The 17,177-nt window shown below is 37.8% G+C and overlaps 1 protein-coding gene across 1 annotated transcript; it reads left to right on the top strand.

The window, feature by feature from the left end:
• Positions 1–231: 231 nt before the first annotated feature.
• On the top strand, positions 232–12,101 carry LOC121405931 (collectin-12-like). The gene is made up of 3 exons (XM_041596924.1): positions 232–769; positions 9,915–10,142; positions 11,046–12,101. Exons 1-3 carry the CDS (start codon positions 435–437, stop codon positions 11,239–11,241), a joined length of 759 nt encoding a protein of 252 aa, XP_041452858.1. The 5' UTR covers positions 232–434; the 3' UTR covers positions 11,242–12,101.
• The last annotated feature ends 5,076 nt before the right edge of the window (positions 12,102–17,177 follow it).

The raw sequence follows: 17,177 nt of genomic DNA, 5'->3' as shown, positions 1-17,177 counted from the left end.
CTATTAACCATCCACCTTTGAAAGGCCCTACTGCATATTGGTATATAGTGAGACTTCCAATACCCTGGTCCCATTGCCCTTATCATGGAGAAAAGAAACCAAACGAGAAATAACGAGACTGTGTACGGAGACTACACTATGTTCGAGCTTCATCCCCTACGCAGGCAGATGACGCACCTGTTCGGTCGTACCCCCTCCCTGTCCCCCTCTCGACGGCTGGCCCAGAATGAAACCAATGAAAGAAACCTCACTTCACCCTGGATCTCTACAGCAGTGAGGACTTCCTAACATCTCTCTAGCAGGGAAACATCCAAAGGAATCGTCTATCAGGTTTTGTTGCAGGCAACATCAAAGACCACTGCACATCAGGTGCACCTTGTAGGATCCCTGTTATTCATTTCCTAGTGGAACTGGACAATACGTATTCTTGAAGCATGGGTACAACGTGTTTAACGATTTTACTGGCGTCCCTGGTCTATGTCCAGGCGCAGTTCCCTCCGAATCCAAGGCAGCCCCAAAACCCTGGAGGTTTCCCAAATCAAGGAATCCCTCCAAATAACCCAGGCGGTGGTAGGTTCCCAGGCAATCCAGGAGGTGGTGGGTTCCCAGGCGGCGGTGGACCAGGAGGCGGATGGGGCGGCAACCCAGGAGTTGGACCCGGTAACCCTGGATTCCCTGCAGGAGGTCCCCATGGACAACCACAAATGCCGGGACACGTCATGGGTGGATGCCTGCCTGGATGGACCAACTTTGGAAATTTGTGCTACAAGTAAGTACCCCAAGAAAAAGATCGAAACAAAAAAATCTGTAGCAATGTTGCCTCGGTAGGCCTAAGTGTTATCCCATAGGCCCGTATTCTAATGGTGGGTTTTATTTCAACCCCGTTCTAAAGTTGTGGTTTACCTATGGAAAGTCCATTGTGACATGAACCTCTAACGGTAGAACTTCATTGTATCAGCTCAATTGGCTATCAAATTATTCTTAACTGTCTGGGAATGATAAATAAGTTAGTTGTCTTCACCACTAACGTGACTAAATAATGAAGAAAGGCCAAAAACATGCAACGTCATGATGTTAAACAAAGTAGTGAATTTGGGGCAACCCGTAATTTTAGTTTCCGGGAGGATGGTTAAAAAGCATTATTACAGACATTATAGTACCAGGAACCTTCCTCGTGGGTGCTACGAACCCCCAGAAAAAAAGAATCACCCCCAGCATCCCGGCTTCCAGTGACATGATGATATAAATGAATACGACATGAAAAAAGAGAGAAACCAAAAAGGACCTGTTACTTTGGTCGAACTCAAAACAGGTGCAGGACAAAAGAAGGTCAGTGTTAGTTTTACCACAGGAAGAATGATCTTAATGACTCTTGACCATGACCAAACTATAAACTAAACTGAAAAAACAAACAAAAATCCTCGTCGTTAATTAATGGATAAGTCGCACCAATGCTGCCGAATCCTAACCGATGGGTATATGCCATTCAAAATATCATAATAGTTTTTATTACTCTGGTATCGATTTAGGCGTGACTACTGCATGATGTAGAAGAGTTATTCGAGTCAAAGACAAATTTGGAGCTACAGGAAAATCGCAATCGATTGCAAATCTATTTAATGACCCCAAATCAGTCATGTATATTGCGATAAATATTGATGGTCATTCTTTTGCAACAGGAAGTGTCACTTCGATAAATATTGATGGTCAGTCTTTTACAACAGGAAGTGTAACTGAATTGTTACAGAAAATTCGTAATTGACTGCAAATATTTTTTGCAAACCACCCAAAGGATATCGAGGCCGAACTGGTTGAGAGTCCATGGAGGCCGCTGTGAAATATTTGGGAATTTTTGCCATCAATACGGAGACGTTTTCTATGACGCAGATAATCTTTTGTCAAAAGCCATTCAAAGACATACTCGCCTTTGTGGAAAATCGGTTAGTCAAAACAGCAGTGTCGACTCTACAAACAACATATTATCGATTTTTCGTCAGCTTTGAAATTTATGACGAAACTGCATTTCCGGCTCATCAATTTTTTAAAAGACCCCCCTCCCCCAGTCGTTCATTGTCATTTGACGGTCATTTGCAATAATTATCCCATGTTTACTGCGTTCCTTAATCTTAGTGCATCGCGGAAGCCAAAATTCTGGGGGGTTTTATCATTCATGAAAGACGTTGCGTAAAGGTGCATCCTGAATTAACACAATTCATTCGGACAAACTATGGCCCTATCTTCCAATCAATGTTTGGTTCTATTTTAGGTGCGGGCAGATTACGCTAGTTTTAGATAAGCTGCTCGAGTATTAACGGCTCACAATACTGACACTCAACCATGGTTTATAATGCATACTTGTCATTTAAATTTCCCCAATTTACATCATGCTGCATTAATCAAAATTACCTATAGATTTGAAGTGATTCGAAGTGGAAAAAGTATATTTTGCAGCGAATTTAGGCGGGGATTATCCACTCGTATGAAAAGTGATATGTATAGATTGAAAACATCAATCGTCTCCGAAATATTGTTCCTATTGTTCTACAGTAGAGGCATACTCGTTACTTATATCTTTTTGATATTTACACAATCGTTTTTTTAATACATTTTTATTAATCTTTATATGAAAGTTGAGTGAATATTCACCTGGGCCCCATCTTACAAAGAGTGGGATTGATCGAATCATCCTCAACATGGAAATCAATCTATGTCATATCTTGCACAATGTCCTTTGTAGACCAAAAAAGGCAAACTGGATTTTCAACAAAACGATAAATGTATTAATATACATCATATCTGGAAAATAACTTTAAACGGACGAGCATTTTAGATGTTGGCGTTTTTGGCTTTCCATAGTTGTGGTCGATCGGATCAATCGCAACTCTTTGTAAGACAGATCCATGGTTCCTAATCACACTCCATCTCGGAGTGAGACGATTTCACTCTTTTGGAGTGAGATTTACTTATTTTGAATGTGGATGTTTCCTCTCCCGTGAGTGTGATGAACATTTCACTCCAGGAGCTATAACACACTTTCTAGGAATCTACCAACTGTTCGTTAAAAGAAAATTGAATGTAAAACGGATGAAATGTATCTTAAACAACGATATATGTTCATAACTTCTGAAGGTTTCCATGGCGAAGAAGAATAGTGTAGTAGGTTTCACGGTACATCATGTATCTTTCTTGGGCAAGTGTTGGTCCTGAAAAGGACCACCTAATCTCGACGTTTCGACAAGTGTGTTCTTGTCGTCGTCAGGAGAATGAGCAAAGTTTGTAAAAGCAGGCCTTATATACATTATGTTCATATGTTAACCAAACCAATAAATTGGTCAAAACATTTCGGATGGTGTATTTTTATTTTTACATGAACAACTCTTTCCTGTTTATTTGTTGTCTAATCTGCAGTAGGGAAAGTACCTTATTAGAACTTGGCGAAACACAATATAGGCATTTGCTCTTACGTCTTCCTCAAACTAGAAACCGTCACCGCACACCCACACACACAGAAAAAGAAAAACAACACTTGTTCCCTTCTAAAGGAGGGACATTGGCATTTTCCGGCGCAATTATCACCATTTAAAATAAGATCAAAGTAAACACTTGATACAACCTGTTATGAGCTGTTCACACCTTTCCGAAGCACTTGTTAAACTGCCATCCTACTTGCGAATCTCAACCCAAGGGGTACAGAAGCATTTTTTTTTGTCAACTATGCCAACTATTTAGTGTGTATAGGAGAAATAGTCCGTTTATTGAAAACAAAATATCTGTACGTTTTCGATTTTTCTTTTTTTTCTTTTTATCCTGTTTTCCTTTGTCTTCTCATTTTTAATTTCCGTTTATCTTTTTTACACCTGTATTTCCTATTATTCATTTAGTTATTTATCTATGTATCTATTGATTGAATTTAATTCTTTAATATTATTCTTACTTTTATTTATTTATCTATTTACCTATCTATTCATTATTATTTTCTTTCGGGGGGATTTCAAATGCAAGGTAACCACCTCATATCTTGTAGCAGCGAAAATTGATATCGACCTGACTAAACTTAAAATAAAAATGAAATTAGCCACCCCAGAAGGTGTCTGTCAACCTTGAATCATCTGCCATTTCAAATAAAATATAATCGAGATGAACAGAAAAGGAATATTACGGCATCGTGGTCTTGACTTCATTTTTTACTATCAGACTATGTAGAATGGTATGCCAAAATTAGCTCAAAATCAAAATGACAGATATGATTCAAAGATTCAAAGAAAACTTACATCAGTTTTACAACATTTAGCAATATGAATCGTGTATGCAATTTTATTGCTAACATAGACCCGGGGAATCTAAAGATCTCATTTACCACACTCTTTTTATTCATATTAGTGTGAAGTTAATTATCTTGTTAAAACCTGTTTATAGTACAAATTTCAGAAGCATAGAAGGATAGACCCCAAAACAACTTAACAAATATGGTTTAGATTACCGAGAGGGGAAAATGGAGGATATCAAAAATAATTGTCCTGATTAGAAATCGTCTGGCGGTTAATTTAGCTGTTTCGCAATGTCATTCGTTGTTTCAGAGGAAAAAATATATTTAGGAATGTGCTTTTGTGCTGTTAATTATGCAGTTTTCGCACCGCCTTGCAGGATGGATTCAAGAACATATAAAGGGTATTGTCAATAATGCAAAGAATGTATTATATGCATTTCTAAAGTCGAATTTGACCCAAGTGAAGCATAACTGTATTCCCAACTGATTAGACTAAACAGATTACTAATAAATTCGAATTTGACCCAGGTGAAGCGTAACTGTAGTCCAAACTGATTCGACTAAACAGACTACTAGTAACCTGTTTTTTCAACAATAATATGATAAATACCTAATCATCACCGTTGCAGTCACATTTCTCATGGTTAAGATATATCATTGTCTATCTGTGTGATAGCTGTTGGAAATTAGTGTATGCATAAGCCGAGGCTGGTGGATGCACATGGAAATATATACGGAATAATGAGTACTTCCCTGTAGCCCCAGGGCCACTAATCTTAATTAATCCAAATTAAGATAAGCCTGCCCACTGTTTTATCCGCCAAAAGTACACCTGGGGCCCGTTGCAGAAAGAGTTGCAATCAAACGCATCTCTAAAAATCATGCGCAACTTCATTTTCAACCAATCAACAGCGCGCATTTTTGACTTGCGATTGATTTTTAGACTTCCGTTTAAACGCAACTCTTTCTGCAACTGGCCCCTGTTCTAGAAGGGACTCTCGTCCAGTGGTATACACTACTTAAGCGTTATGTGCTTCGACATATTTTATTTATATTTCATTTCTATTTACGAAGATGCATGCAGCTTTTAGAGGTATCAAAGTAGAAGCTCGAGAGCAAAAGGGTCACTATCATTGATGAGTGGGGGCGTCGTGGTCTAGTGGTTACGACTCTCGTCTTTCAATCTGAGGGACGTGGGTTCGATTCCCAACCATAACGTATTTTCCCTCAGCGAGAAATTAAGCCACATTGTGCTGCACTCAACCCAGGTGAGGTGATAGGGCACCCGGTAGGAATAAATTCCTCGACTGCTTGAGTGCCTGTATGGTGACTCGGCTACAGCCGGGGTGATAATAATTATTCTGGCGTGTGATACGTCGAAACAAAACCCAAGAATCAGACCGAGTCTAGACTATAGTGTTTATGAGACTGACTGATTCTTGGGTTTTGTTTCGACGTATCACACGCCACATCTACAGTTTAATGTCACTGGGCTTGTACAACAAATTTAGGGAAAATTAACAACTAAACCGACAAGAGACACGCTTTCCATGACTACAAAAAACAGTACGCCCTTAATTGGTGAATTCAAATCTAAATAAAAATCGATTTACGAGATAAAACTAAACAGTATCGAAGCAAATTAGGAATTTCCAAAAACTTAATCCTATACACGACAATTGTGATACCAATTTTTAAGCGCAGTAGATACATATAGTAGCTACGCTATATGATTCATTTTATTATCATTAGCATCCGCGAGAATCGTCAAGCAAAAACACCTTAAACGAGTATACGATTTCAAGGGCAGACAATCGATACACCAAACTCGGATATTATCCAGATACCCGACTTGACCGGATATTTTACAAGATTTTCTCACTCTTAGTTTGGCTTTTCCGCACAGTCATGTCCGAGGTTTACAAATTACAAACTCTATTCGCGTTTTAGGCCATCGTGATTTAGGTTTTTTTCTCACTTTGGGGAGTTTTTGACACTTTTTTCTCGCCTACTGGTGAAAACATCCCTTTCCCGTGTTTTTTTTTCTGGCGGATGCTGCCCGCTCATCAATGGCAGTGATGCGACGGGGGGGGGGGGGGGGTAGCCCTTTCTTCTGTCGATGCTCGGTACCTTTATTTCCAAAATTCGAATTTAGATCAATAAATTAGGGCTTATTTATCAATGAAAGAAAATAAAAGTGGTTTATTCTCAACGAGATTGGACTGATCTCTTTCGAATACTTCCAGTGTGGTTTGGGGTCTTTGACGTTACCAAATGATCTGGAGTGGTTGATCATGATCATTGCGCCCTCTGGCGTCTGTTATCTTTTTAAAACTGTTCTAATCCCATTTCTGGAGATGGATAACTATTAAGATTATAGAAAACAGTTGCTCGATAAATATTTTAAAGAATTAAAAGTATTTGGAAATGACCTGATTTAATTTCCACAAAGTAGCGAGATTCTGCTGACCATGTGTCACTGCCGTTTATTAATCACCATCATGATCCGTGACCGCGAAGGGGTCATGTCTCATCATTCCAACCCGTCTTTTCTCCGGGGGAGGTAGAGCTGGTGGCTGTCATATCATAGGGAGGGGGCTCCTTATTCGAATATGTGTGGGCATCGCAGTACGCAGCATAGAGGGCACGAGGCATTAACATCTCTGAATTTTTGAAAACATGATATTGTTTTACGGATTTTTTTTCAAAATTTACTAGAAGTGTGCACGAAATCCTTAATTTTAAAGCGCCTCGAGACAAGCTCAATCACTTAGCTCCCTCGCTTTCGAGTTTTTTTAAACAAAAACAAAATGTATTTCTCCCCCGGATAATAATTATGCGTCCGGTGAGTTTTGTCGGCATTGAACCACTTGGTACGGTGATGTGTGTCGGCGTTGAACCACTTGGGAAGAACTTTTCATACAATGCCATGAAAGTCATTACAGTTTTGGGCCACTTTGTGAACTGCAAGATATGATACAGTCACACCGTTGGAACCACTTCACCCTATTTCTACCCCCATACCTAATAATGCGTCATACCTGCTGTTGTCAGGCTGGTTAGATTCCAAGGTCCCAAATAAAGAGCAGCAAGGTCATGGTTGGCCCCCGACTTGAACTAAATAGATTACCCCCTTACCTATATACGGCCTTCCAGAAATTTAGGATGACACATTCAGATCAGTTTTGGAATTGATTCAAATCATGCCTGTTTAGAAAGTGACATAACTATAGTAAATAAGGTTGTTTTTTCCTACAAACCAGTGGCTATAATACCTTACTATGACATAGCATTTATTATATCTAGCTACGTTTCAGAATTTGAAGGGAATAAAGGGATGGGGATTGGGTCATTTGATATTTAATCAATGCCGATATTCCGAATTTGAAGAGAAATAATGTCAGTACAAATTGAAGAAAGGTAATTGTCATTTCGAGAAAAATAAACGCTTTCCTATGAGTATGAAATTAACATGATATATTCACCGATATTTACTTGATACACTCTAAAATTGATTGAGTAAATAGTCACCCAATATTGATTAAAAAAGGGAACAGACATGCACAGTCATGTTTGTTTGGGAAAAATTTGTCACATTTTAGGCAAAATGCATGTTCTGTGGATAAATTTCATTGGGCATCATTTAACCAAACACACTTGTTTGCTTCCTTTTAAAAATTATGTTGGGCAAAAAAAAATTCAGAGTGTATAAAATACACTAGTTGGGAAATTATAGAAGAAAATCACATTCACAAAATGTATCCATGAAGAGCGATGCACAAGAAGGTCCATCCTTTATAACGTCTGCCAAATTATAAGTAAATAAATACATTGTACATACGATGACATCTTCCATCCGATGTAATAGCTAGTCTGCAGGCTCAGACTCAGATTTGATACTTTAAACCAATTATACCAAATCTGGGATGGAGACATGACTCCAAACTCTTTGTATGTGTCACCGTACATAGCGAATCTAGTCTCATTACTTCAGATTCTACATTACGCACTGTGCAAACTGGACGAAAATCAAACGTCTGTGTCCACAGACTCAGTGATGGCTTTGGAATTAAGTGGAATAAAGAAATTAGGACGATAATTGCTTGGACACCGAAGAGGATTACAATACAGACATTTCATGACCGCAATGTGTCTCGAAGGCAATGAAAATCTCAATGTTTTATATCAACAATAGACAAATAAACGTTAATTAGACATGGAAATCTCAATGCTTTAAGTCTGCCAGCATATAAGACTTATGCTTGCTTGTTTTGTCTTGATATTAATTACTATGACGTTAGGTAATTAAACCGATTAATTTGACATAATTTCTGTTACGTGATTGCACGATAACACTCGTGATATCAATTCGCAACTTGATATTGATTTACTCGAGTGCCCGCATGGAGAAAAAAGAAAAAAAGACACACACAAATCAAATATGATTCCATGAGATAATATAGATTTGAAAAGTAAAAGCTTAGCTTGGAAAACTGGCATAGCGTAATTATGAAGTTTATTTAAACCTTTAGGTTTTTAATAAGTTTCCTTTTTGTTTTCTTCAACACTGGTCTGTCATATTTCGTTTCCGGAATCTCATTTCATTGCACACTAAAGATCGTTGTTCTATCAAATTTATTCACTATATTGATCATTATTTGAAGCACCACAAAAGGAGGTGCCGTAGTCGAAGGGTGTCAGGAGCCTTAAAAGACACGTGAAAGTGCAGGGTTCGATTCCCAGCCAAAGCAAATATGCCCATCAGAAAAGCATTTCACCAGTGCCTTTCATTCTGTATTCAGTTAAATGGAAATGCTATTTGTATTCTTTTTGTTATTATTATTATTATTATTTGTTTGGCATCACCTGTGCCTGGGAGGAGAAAAGCAAACTGAATCACTGTGACCCGCAGGTCTCTCCTCCCGATATAACTGATTGGGGGGAATGCAGGTGGACCACTACACCGGGGTTTCCCCCTACTCTTATACGAATAGTGTAGTGGGTTCTTAACTGCAAAGGTAGTGACTCTCCTCTACACGGGGCCTCCATTTAACGTCCTATCCGAGGGACGGAGTGTTTTCCATTGTAACATAGCCTGCATCTATGAAAAATGGGAGAGACGTTTGCACACAACGCACTGGCTTCAGTCATCCTCCCGCGGGGTGGACTCGAACCCACGATCTTGGTAACTAATGAGAATGCACATATTCAAAAAATGAATATAAATAAAAGAAAGTAGTATATTAAGTTCCGACGAAGATGGCGCTGTTCATCAATCTGCGCAAAATTCATTGAGGAGAGTAGTATATAGCTGGAAATAAGCGGTTTAATCAGAGCTGCCAACATTGGGATAATAGACTGCAGGAGATAATTATGACGGATGTTCCTTTATTAGACGACGTGAGCAAAAAATATAGTTGCCAAGTGCTGCGAATGGATGACATTAAGCCCGCCGCACACGACACGATCCTGTACGATGCAAATTGTTTACCAAATCGCATAAATGGGAAAATTCCCCGAAAGTATGTCAATAGATGGTGTTGTTGAGGTTAAACAAATTCTGAAAGGAAAGTAGGAAGTACCATCTTTATGTAAAAAATCAAAACTATCTCTTTTACGTTTTCTTGTTTAATTCTCTTTCGTGCAGGTATTTCTGGCAAAGACTGCCATATGATGAAGCCAACAATATGTGTAGACGTTTCTCAGCTCAGATGATCCCAGGGTCCTACTACAGACCGATGCCTGGTCACCTGATCGTCACCAAAGACATGATGCACAATAAATTCCAACATAACTGGCTTAGATACACCGGTGGGGGCGCCAACAAGGTCTGGATGGGACTTGCCGAACTGCCTGCTGATCCCGAAAGCAACAGGTACGTTGTTGTCATGGAGGAAACGGGGTGCAGTAGCTTAATGGAGGAACTTTAAAAACAAATACGAGTTGATCCTTCAATGAAAACTGTTAAGAGAATATATGCATGGGTCAAAAGGAGAATAATATTCATTGTTGGACTGCCTAAAACCCCGCAGGAAAAAGCAAAGTGTGTTCACATTATATCAATGTCATAACAGTGTGAGCATCCCGTGTTACACAGTATGATCACAGTATGTAAACAGTTCTACACTGTCTGTTTGAATTGTGATAACATTCACACAATGTTAACATTGTAATGCCAATGACACAATATGAACACAGTGCCACAGTGTGTTCACGTTGTGAAAATAAGCTCACAGTGTGAACACAGTGTCACACAGTGTGTTCACTTACGTCAATGTGATCACAATATGAGAACACAATCACCCAGTGTGTTGATATTGTGATCACATTGTCACAATCATATGTGACACTGTGAATAAAAAAAGTGTTTTCACCCTTTGTCCATGTGATCACATAGTGTATCCACATTGTGCCAATGTGATTTGTCCCCCACCTTCATTGGAAATAACTTTAATCAATTTTGGAGTTATTATCTTGATGGTTTCTCAAATAGTTCAAGGATCTGTCGAGAAGTCTTTTTTAATTGATGGCTGACTTTGGAAGTTGTAATGTCCAAATATTTCCACATATAGGTTATCCCTTGTGAGAAGAAATGTACCTCCGAAATTGTTTTGATAAACACTAGTTTGTTGAGAATTCTTTTGAAACAAATAGTTGGGCTTTTACTAGGATGCAAAATACGTTTAGTGCAAAATTTAATAGTAAACACATTTCTATGATTTGTGAATACATGATTTGGTAAATGTAATTGCTTCTACGATCTTTCTTTTTTCTTTAGATACTTCTGGGCAGATGGAACTGAATTCTTCTGGACACGCAACCATATCTTCAACCGCTTCAAGCCGGATCAACCGCAGCAGAATGCTCACCGGCAAGCGGTCCATAGTTTCAATAACCGACCGGATAACACGTGGGTAACGACAAGCGTCGAAACCGAAGTCTCTTTCATCTGCCAATACCAATATAAAATATGAACTCTCTTTTAAACCCATTGTCTATTCGAACAGAGTGATTTACTGATTAGTATTCTCAGGCAATGGGTTGGTACGACCGCTTCTTTTGCACAGGACTAAACGAACTTTGACCTTTGACCCCACAGCAGCCGGAACTGGATGTAACGCATTCATCGCACATTTCCTACCAGAGCGTCTTTTTTACTATCATAGATGAATCATCGGATGCCATGTTCGATATATTTGTTTAAAATTCGAAATGGCGGTACTAGGCCTCTGTGAAATGGAAATTAAACATTAACAAGAACTAATGAAATTCCTTTTAAAGAATAATCTGCTCTCTTCTGGTTTAGAGTTTGTGCTATCCAAGGATTCCCGCTTGATTGATATGTATATAAGGGCAATACTACCAACGTGTCTTTCGCCTTAAACGCTAAACGTCTCCGATCATGCAATAAACGGGTTTAGTGTATTTTATTTCAAATTAGTTCGGTAGATTTAATTTCAAATAAGTTTAATTTTGGCCATGTGTTTTTATAAACTATCAATGAATTGGAAAAATAATTATTTTATAACGATTCGATGTTATGTCACTTCCTTTAAAAATTAATGCCTTTCCTGTAATTTGGTGTATTTACGAGTTTATTTCAAAAGAATTGTCTTTTTAATAGAGAAACTGACCAGGATGGGCAGGTATTTGAATTTGAATAAAATGTGTGTGTTTTGCATATCAAACTGACGATATGGGGACGTGATTTTTTTTTTGTTAAATGTAAATATGGAATATTTTATTATGAATATTGGGTAACGTGGAAATATTTGGATGGGCATTGCTGATGTAACATGAGATTAAAACCATTAGGCTGTGGACGCAACAAATATTCCCCTTTTCATTGTGATTTCCTTCATCGTCTCCTAATGAAATAATATGACTAAAAGATTGAGGGTTATCATCCTAATGCGCATGTGCGTAACAATGTGTGATAGTGATTCGATGGGATATAAGAATATCTGCTCTCGAAATATACCAACTATCATCAAACTTTTTTCATAAAAAAATGGAAACGTATATTGGTCTGGTCTCCCGACTTAAAGTCTGTGGGGTTTTCGCCAGAAATATGGTATTTTATGATATAAAATATAATGATGATGAATATGACGATGCTGAAAAACATTTGCATAACGTCTAAACGCCATCTATCGGTGAAATAAAAAAAATCAAAGGAGCCGGCCTCAAACAGTATATGTCACGAGTCATTCACATAGTTGCTGGAAAAGTAGGTCTTTGGTCTAGAGTTGAAGGTCACAATAATGTCTCAATTACGAAGATGGATTGATAGTAAATTCCAAAGACGTTGAACAAAATGACGAAAAAGCACGATCCCCGTATGTTTTTGCACGGATACCGGGCACTTGAAGAATTAGTCCAACGGAATGTCTGCATAAACAAGTATTTTTTTTATTCTAATCAGATTTTGTCAATGTTATTATAATTTTGCGAGCGCAATTCTGTTTTAAGTTGTATGAATCATTACTCAAAATATTATAGTAAGCTTTGGGAGGGAGGGAGAGAGAGACAGAGGCAGAGAGAGAGAGAGGGGGGGGGGCATAGGGAGACAGCTAAGTTGCAAAGAAGTATAGGTTGGACTTCAGATTAATATTACACGTTGTTGATAGTGATGATAATGATGATGAGGAGGAGGAAGAGGATGATGGTGGTGGTGGTGGTGAGGATGGGAATGATGATGATGACGACGATGATGATGTTGATGATTATGATTACTTCGGGAGATTCGAGCAGCATACCTGGCGAGGGCATGATTGGGATGTTTTAGCATGTCACTCTCTACCCCTTTACAAAAGAGTGACAAAACGAATCTTGCCCAGTGATAAAGATGATGGTTGTGATGACAATGAAAATACATGCATATTAAACTAATTCACCACTAATCTTAAAGATTTAGAACCCGTCTGGAAAATTCCGTTCAATTCTTTTTAAATAAAACTATTAAAATATATACGCATCACAAAAATTTCATTGAATATATAATTAGGTTATGATGCATGTGTTACAAACATTTAGGTCACGAGCGAAAATTATTATTTCTTATAACAAAAAATATACATGTATTTGATAACTAAAACTAAAAAAAATGTAATAAATACAATGTAATCAAATAACAGAAAAGGTAAATGAACCACAATTATATTTCTTTTTATCATGTCACTGTACTTCGTAACACTAATAGCATAAATTTACAAAGAATGAAATACACTCTGCAAAATGGTCAAGACGAACACCAAACAAAATAAATAAGATTTCAATTATCTATTTTATTCATGATGAGAGAAGAAAGAAGAATGAGAAAGAGGGGATGGACAAGAAAAAGTAGAAAAGAGAAGAAGTAGAAGAAGAAATGATGAAGGAGAAATTATCTTTCCAGTTGCTTTTAAAAATAATGAACTTCATTCTGACTGCATATAATTTTTTTCTTAACAATTGGATCTGTCGGTGTGTGGCTATAACATGCTCGAATAACAAAACTAATAACATAACCAATAACTCTGTTAACATGGTAACTATTTTTCAGCCTACTCTTCATTAATATGTTTTCCTATTGTTTGGAATTTGTCAGAAGCAGCTAGTGACCACCATGATTTCATCACGAGGCATTGAAAGCAATGACAGTGAGGTAACAAACGAACAAACATCAAATAACAGGTTTTACCAGTAATGAGTGTTGAGGTTTAATACATTCAACAGTCAAGGGAACATAAGTCGGGAATCTAAAAATCTGAACATCTTTTTTAAAACAGTGGCGTGCCCTGTACACCTAGCGAGGCAGAGGCCGTGGAACTTTTTTTCATTGTATTGTCTTCTTTTATTGCATGTTCTGCCTCTCTTTCAAAGCAAACCCATGCCCACATTTTGCATCTTATATATTTATAGCTAACAGGCAACAAAGAAGCAAAACTAAAAACGGTTTACCTTTTCATCGAAGATTTTGTTTAGAAGTCAAAGATGTATTTACAAAAAAAATAATGAATGAATATCAAACAAACGAAGATATGAATAGATAGAAAATCTGAAATAAAACAAAAACTATATGATATCGGAGATTCTGATTTTTTTTTTTGGGGGGGGGTTCAGTCACGTTTGTCAGGTAAGCGAATTCTTCAGACCATCTGAAATAATATTATTTAAAGATATTTGTCGAAGGTTTTATTGGCAACATACATCATTGTCCCTATCCTATAACTGTAGCCTATGTTAAAAAATGTTTTCCTTTTATCTGTTCTTCCTTCTCTGCTTATGTTTGGTTGATTGGCGTTTATTTTAACGGCGTTTGCATTCTAAAAGAATATTTATTAGTATTCCAGATGTGATCTATGTTCAAGAATGCATTTCTTCTTAAAATCCTTCAGCCGACAGGGTTTAGGCACACTTGATGATGAGATGATCCAATTGTGTTAATTGATCTATTCCCGACGTAACAATTCGCTTCTTCCGCCTGACGAATATTCGCAAGGAATGAATTTGAAGAAAACCGAGCGTGACGCATGCAACAAGAGGCAAGCAGGGATCTCGACCTAAGACTACTACACACCGAACCATAAAAAAAGAGAGGAAAAAAGAAAAAGAGGAAAATATGAACGAAAAAAAAATAGAACAGAAAAAATGTAAGAGAAGAGACCAAAAAACAACAACTCAAATATGAAAGAAGTTGTTCATCTTAAAAAAAAGAAGGAGAAAAAGGGCAGTGGCTAAAATAAGTATTTCTTGACTGGTTTCCAGCCAACCAAACAATAACAACAAGAAGAAAAAACAAGAGAAACAAAGTAATGAAAAAACGTAGACAACAAACGATGTTGACAAACTTCGGTTAAATAATTCTTCGACTACAGATATTCAGATATTGAATATAATCAATTGAACAAAAATAACCGAAAAAAAACATCACGACATAATCATACCCAAAATGGCTGGCCTATATTCGATACAAAATGTGTTCCCATCGATTTTTACTTTCTCGCTTTGCTCTCTGTGAGTATATTACCGACAAAATTAACCTACCATTTCAACCGCAATAGGCTATTGGACCACCGCATCACCATCCTTGGCCTCCATAGGTTAAATATCACAGGCGTGTGTTTTACGACCACAGAATAACCGAATGCTCCAATTTTGAGTTTCGCCCTACGACACACGACACATTCAAGAACATAGAAATGGGGCTTCGTGAAAGAAGTCTTTGTCAAAAATTGGTGAATCCTAGACTCTGGACAAACGACATAATTGAAATTTGTCATCAGGTCCTAATATTAGGACGAAACTGCTATTCCTGTTCACTCATTTCGACAAAAACCTCCCAGCTGTTCTTTGTCATTTGTAGAGCATTTTCAATATATTTCCTGTGTTCTTGGATCTGTCGTGTGTGGTGGATGCAAAACTCTCTACTATTGGCCTCGGGCCGATACCACAAACACGTGTTTCACGACCGCTGTGTAACCAAATGCTATATAGATACGAATCCGCAGGAAGACTTTCAACGTCGTGTAACATTTGCGGAGCTATGCTATGCTATGTTACGATTCCGGTGCTCTCGGCTCTTTGAGGTATTACTTCCTGTCAGTATCCATTTACCTGGTTTGAGTGCAGAACTTTGTAGATCATATTCTTGCTGAAGGAAATTACGACATGTCTGGGACTCGAACCCACGACCCTCTGTTTCAAAGGCAGAAGACTTATCCACTTGGCCATGGACTCTCCACGGGTACCCACCGCCGAACAGATAGCTCAACCAAAGTTTAGCCTGGACGGTCTCGCTGGGCAACCCACCTGGATTGGTGATCCATCCTCTCAACACAGTTATGATATTTTTATTATGTTTTTGTGCCAGGTGCCCCCTTCCAGAATGGCTGATCGATGCATGAGCAATTTTGTAAAAATGTTTATATAATTCTATACATGAATATACTTACTGAGTGGTCCAGTTATAAGAGGTCAGACTCATTTAACAGTTAAGCAACGAACGCAGGAAAACATAAAATGAATTAATTGTCATTAAAATAAACATGAGCACATTGGATTTTTGAAAAGACAAGTAAATATGCACTGAAAGATGTTAATATTTCCATTAGTTAATGTCAGCCCAATAATGATATACAAAAATACCACCAAAAATAGCCACCTGAACTACTTTCTGTAACTAACATGTGAAAAAAATAACAGTAAGCAATTATGTATATATTTCAACTCATGATCACGCAAATAATAATATTAATGATGATGGTGATTATGATTATTATGATGATGATGATGATACATGTGACGTATAATATACGAAGAAAATAATAGAATTAGGAAGTGATAACAATATGTTTTACAGTGCTCGAGAAAAAATATCTTCAGGAAGTCTATCATAGGCAAAGGACCTACCCCCCCCCCCCCAGGATTTGAAATGTACGCAATTAGATATCAAATCCGAACCTAAGGGTTTGTACAAACGCAGCACCCCAATGGATGCTAATGGGTAAAATTATGCCTATATACCCACCTTTAAGGGTGCAGTTAGATACATTAACCACCCAAAACCATTCAGAGATGAACCTTTCAATGAAGTCAAAAATTTAACGTGTAGTTTTATGTACCCTGAAGGTTAAAACTTACATAACACACCTTTCGGAGTGCAAATAAGCATTTATGTGTGCAAATAACAACAAAAGGGTGCATTGCTCTGCATCTCTTTCAACTCAGCATACTCAGGGTGCAAGATAATACCACAAAAGGTGCTGCAAGTGCCAGTGTCTCATTTCGCAGTTTAGGGTTACAAACCTGGAACCGTTAGTTTGCACACAAAGAAAATCCGGCATCATATCACATTTTGATGAGACACCCTGAAAAGTAGTTAATTAATGTGTGGTATTGCGCCGTAGTTAAAGGGCATCAATGGATT

The sequence above is a fragment of the Lytechinus variegatus genome, chromosome 19 (genome assembly GCF_018143015.1).
Source record: "Lytechinus variegatus isolate NC3 chromosome 19, Lvar_3.0, whole genome shotgun sequence".
NCBI classification, from domain to species: Eukaryota; Metazoa; Echinodermata; class Echinoidea; order Temnopleuroida; family Toxopneustidae; genus Lytechinus; species Lytechinus variegatus.
The sequence above is the reverse complement of the archived record's forward strand: the minus strand, read 5'-3'. Positions and strand labels throughout refer to the sequence as shown.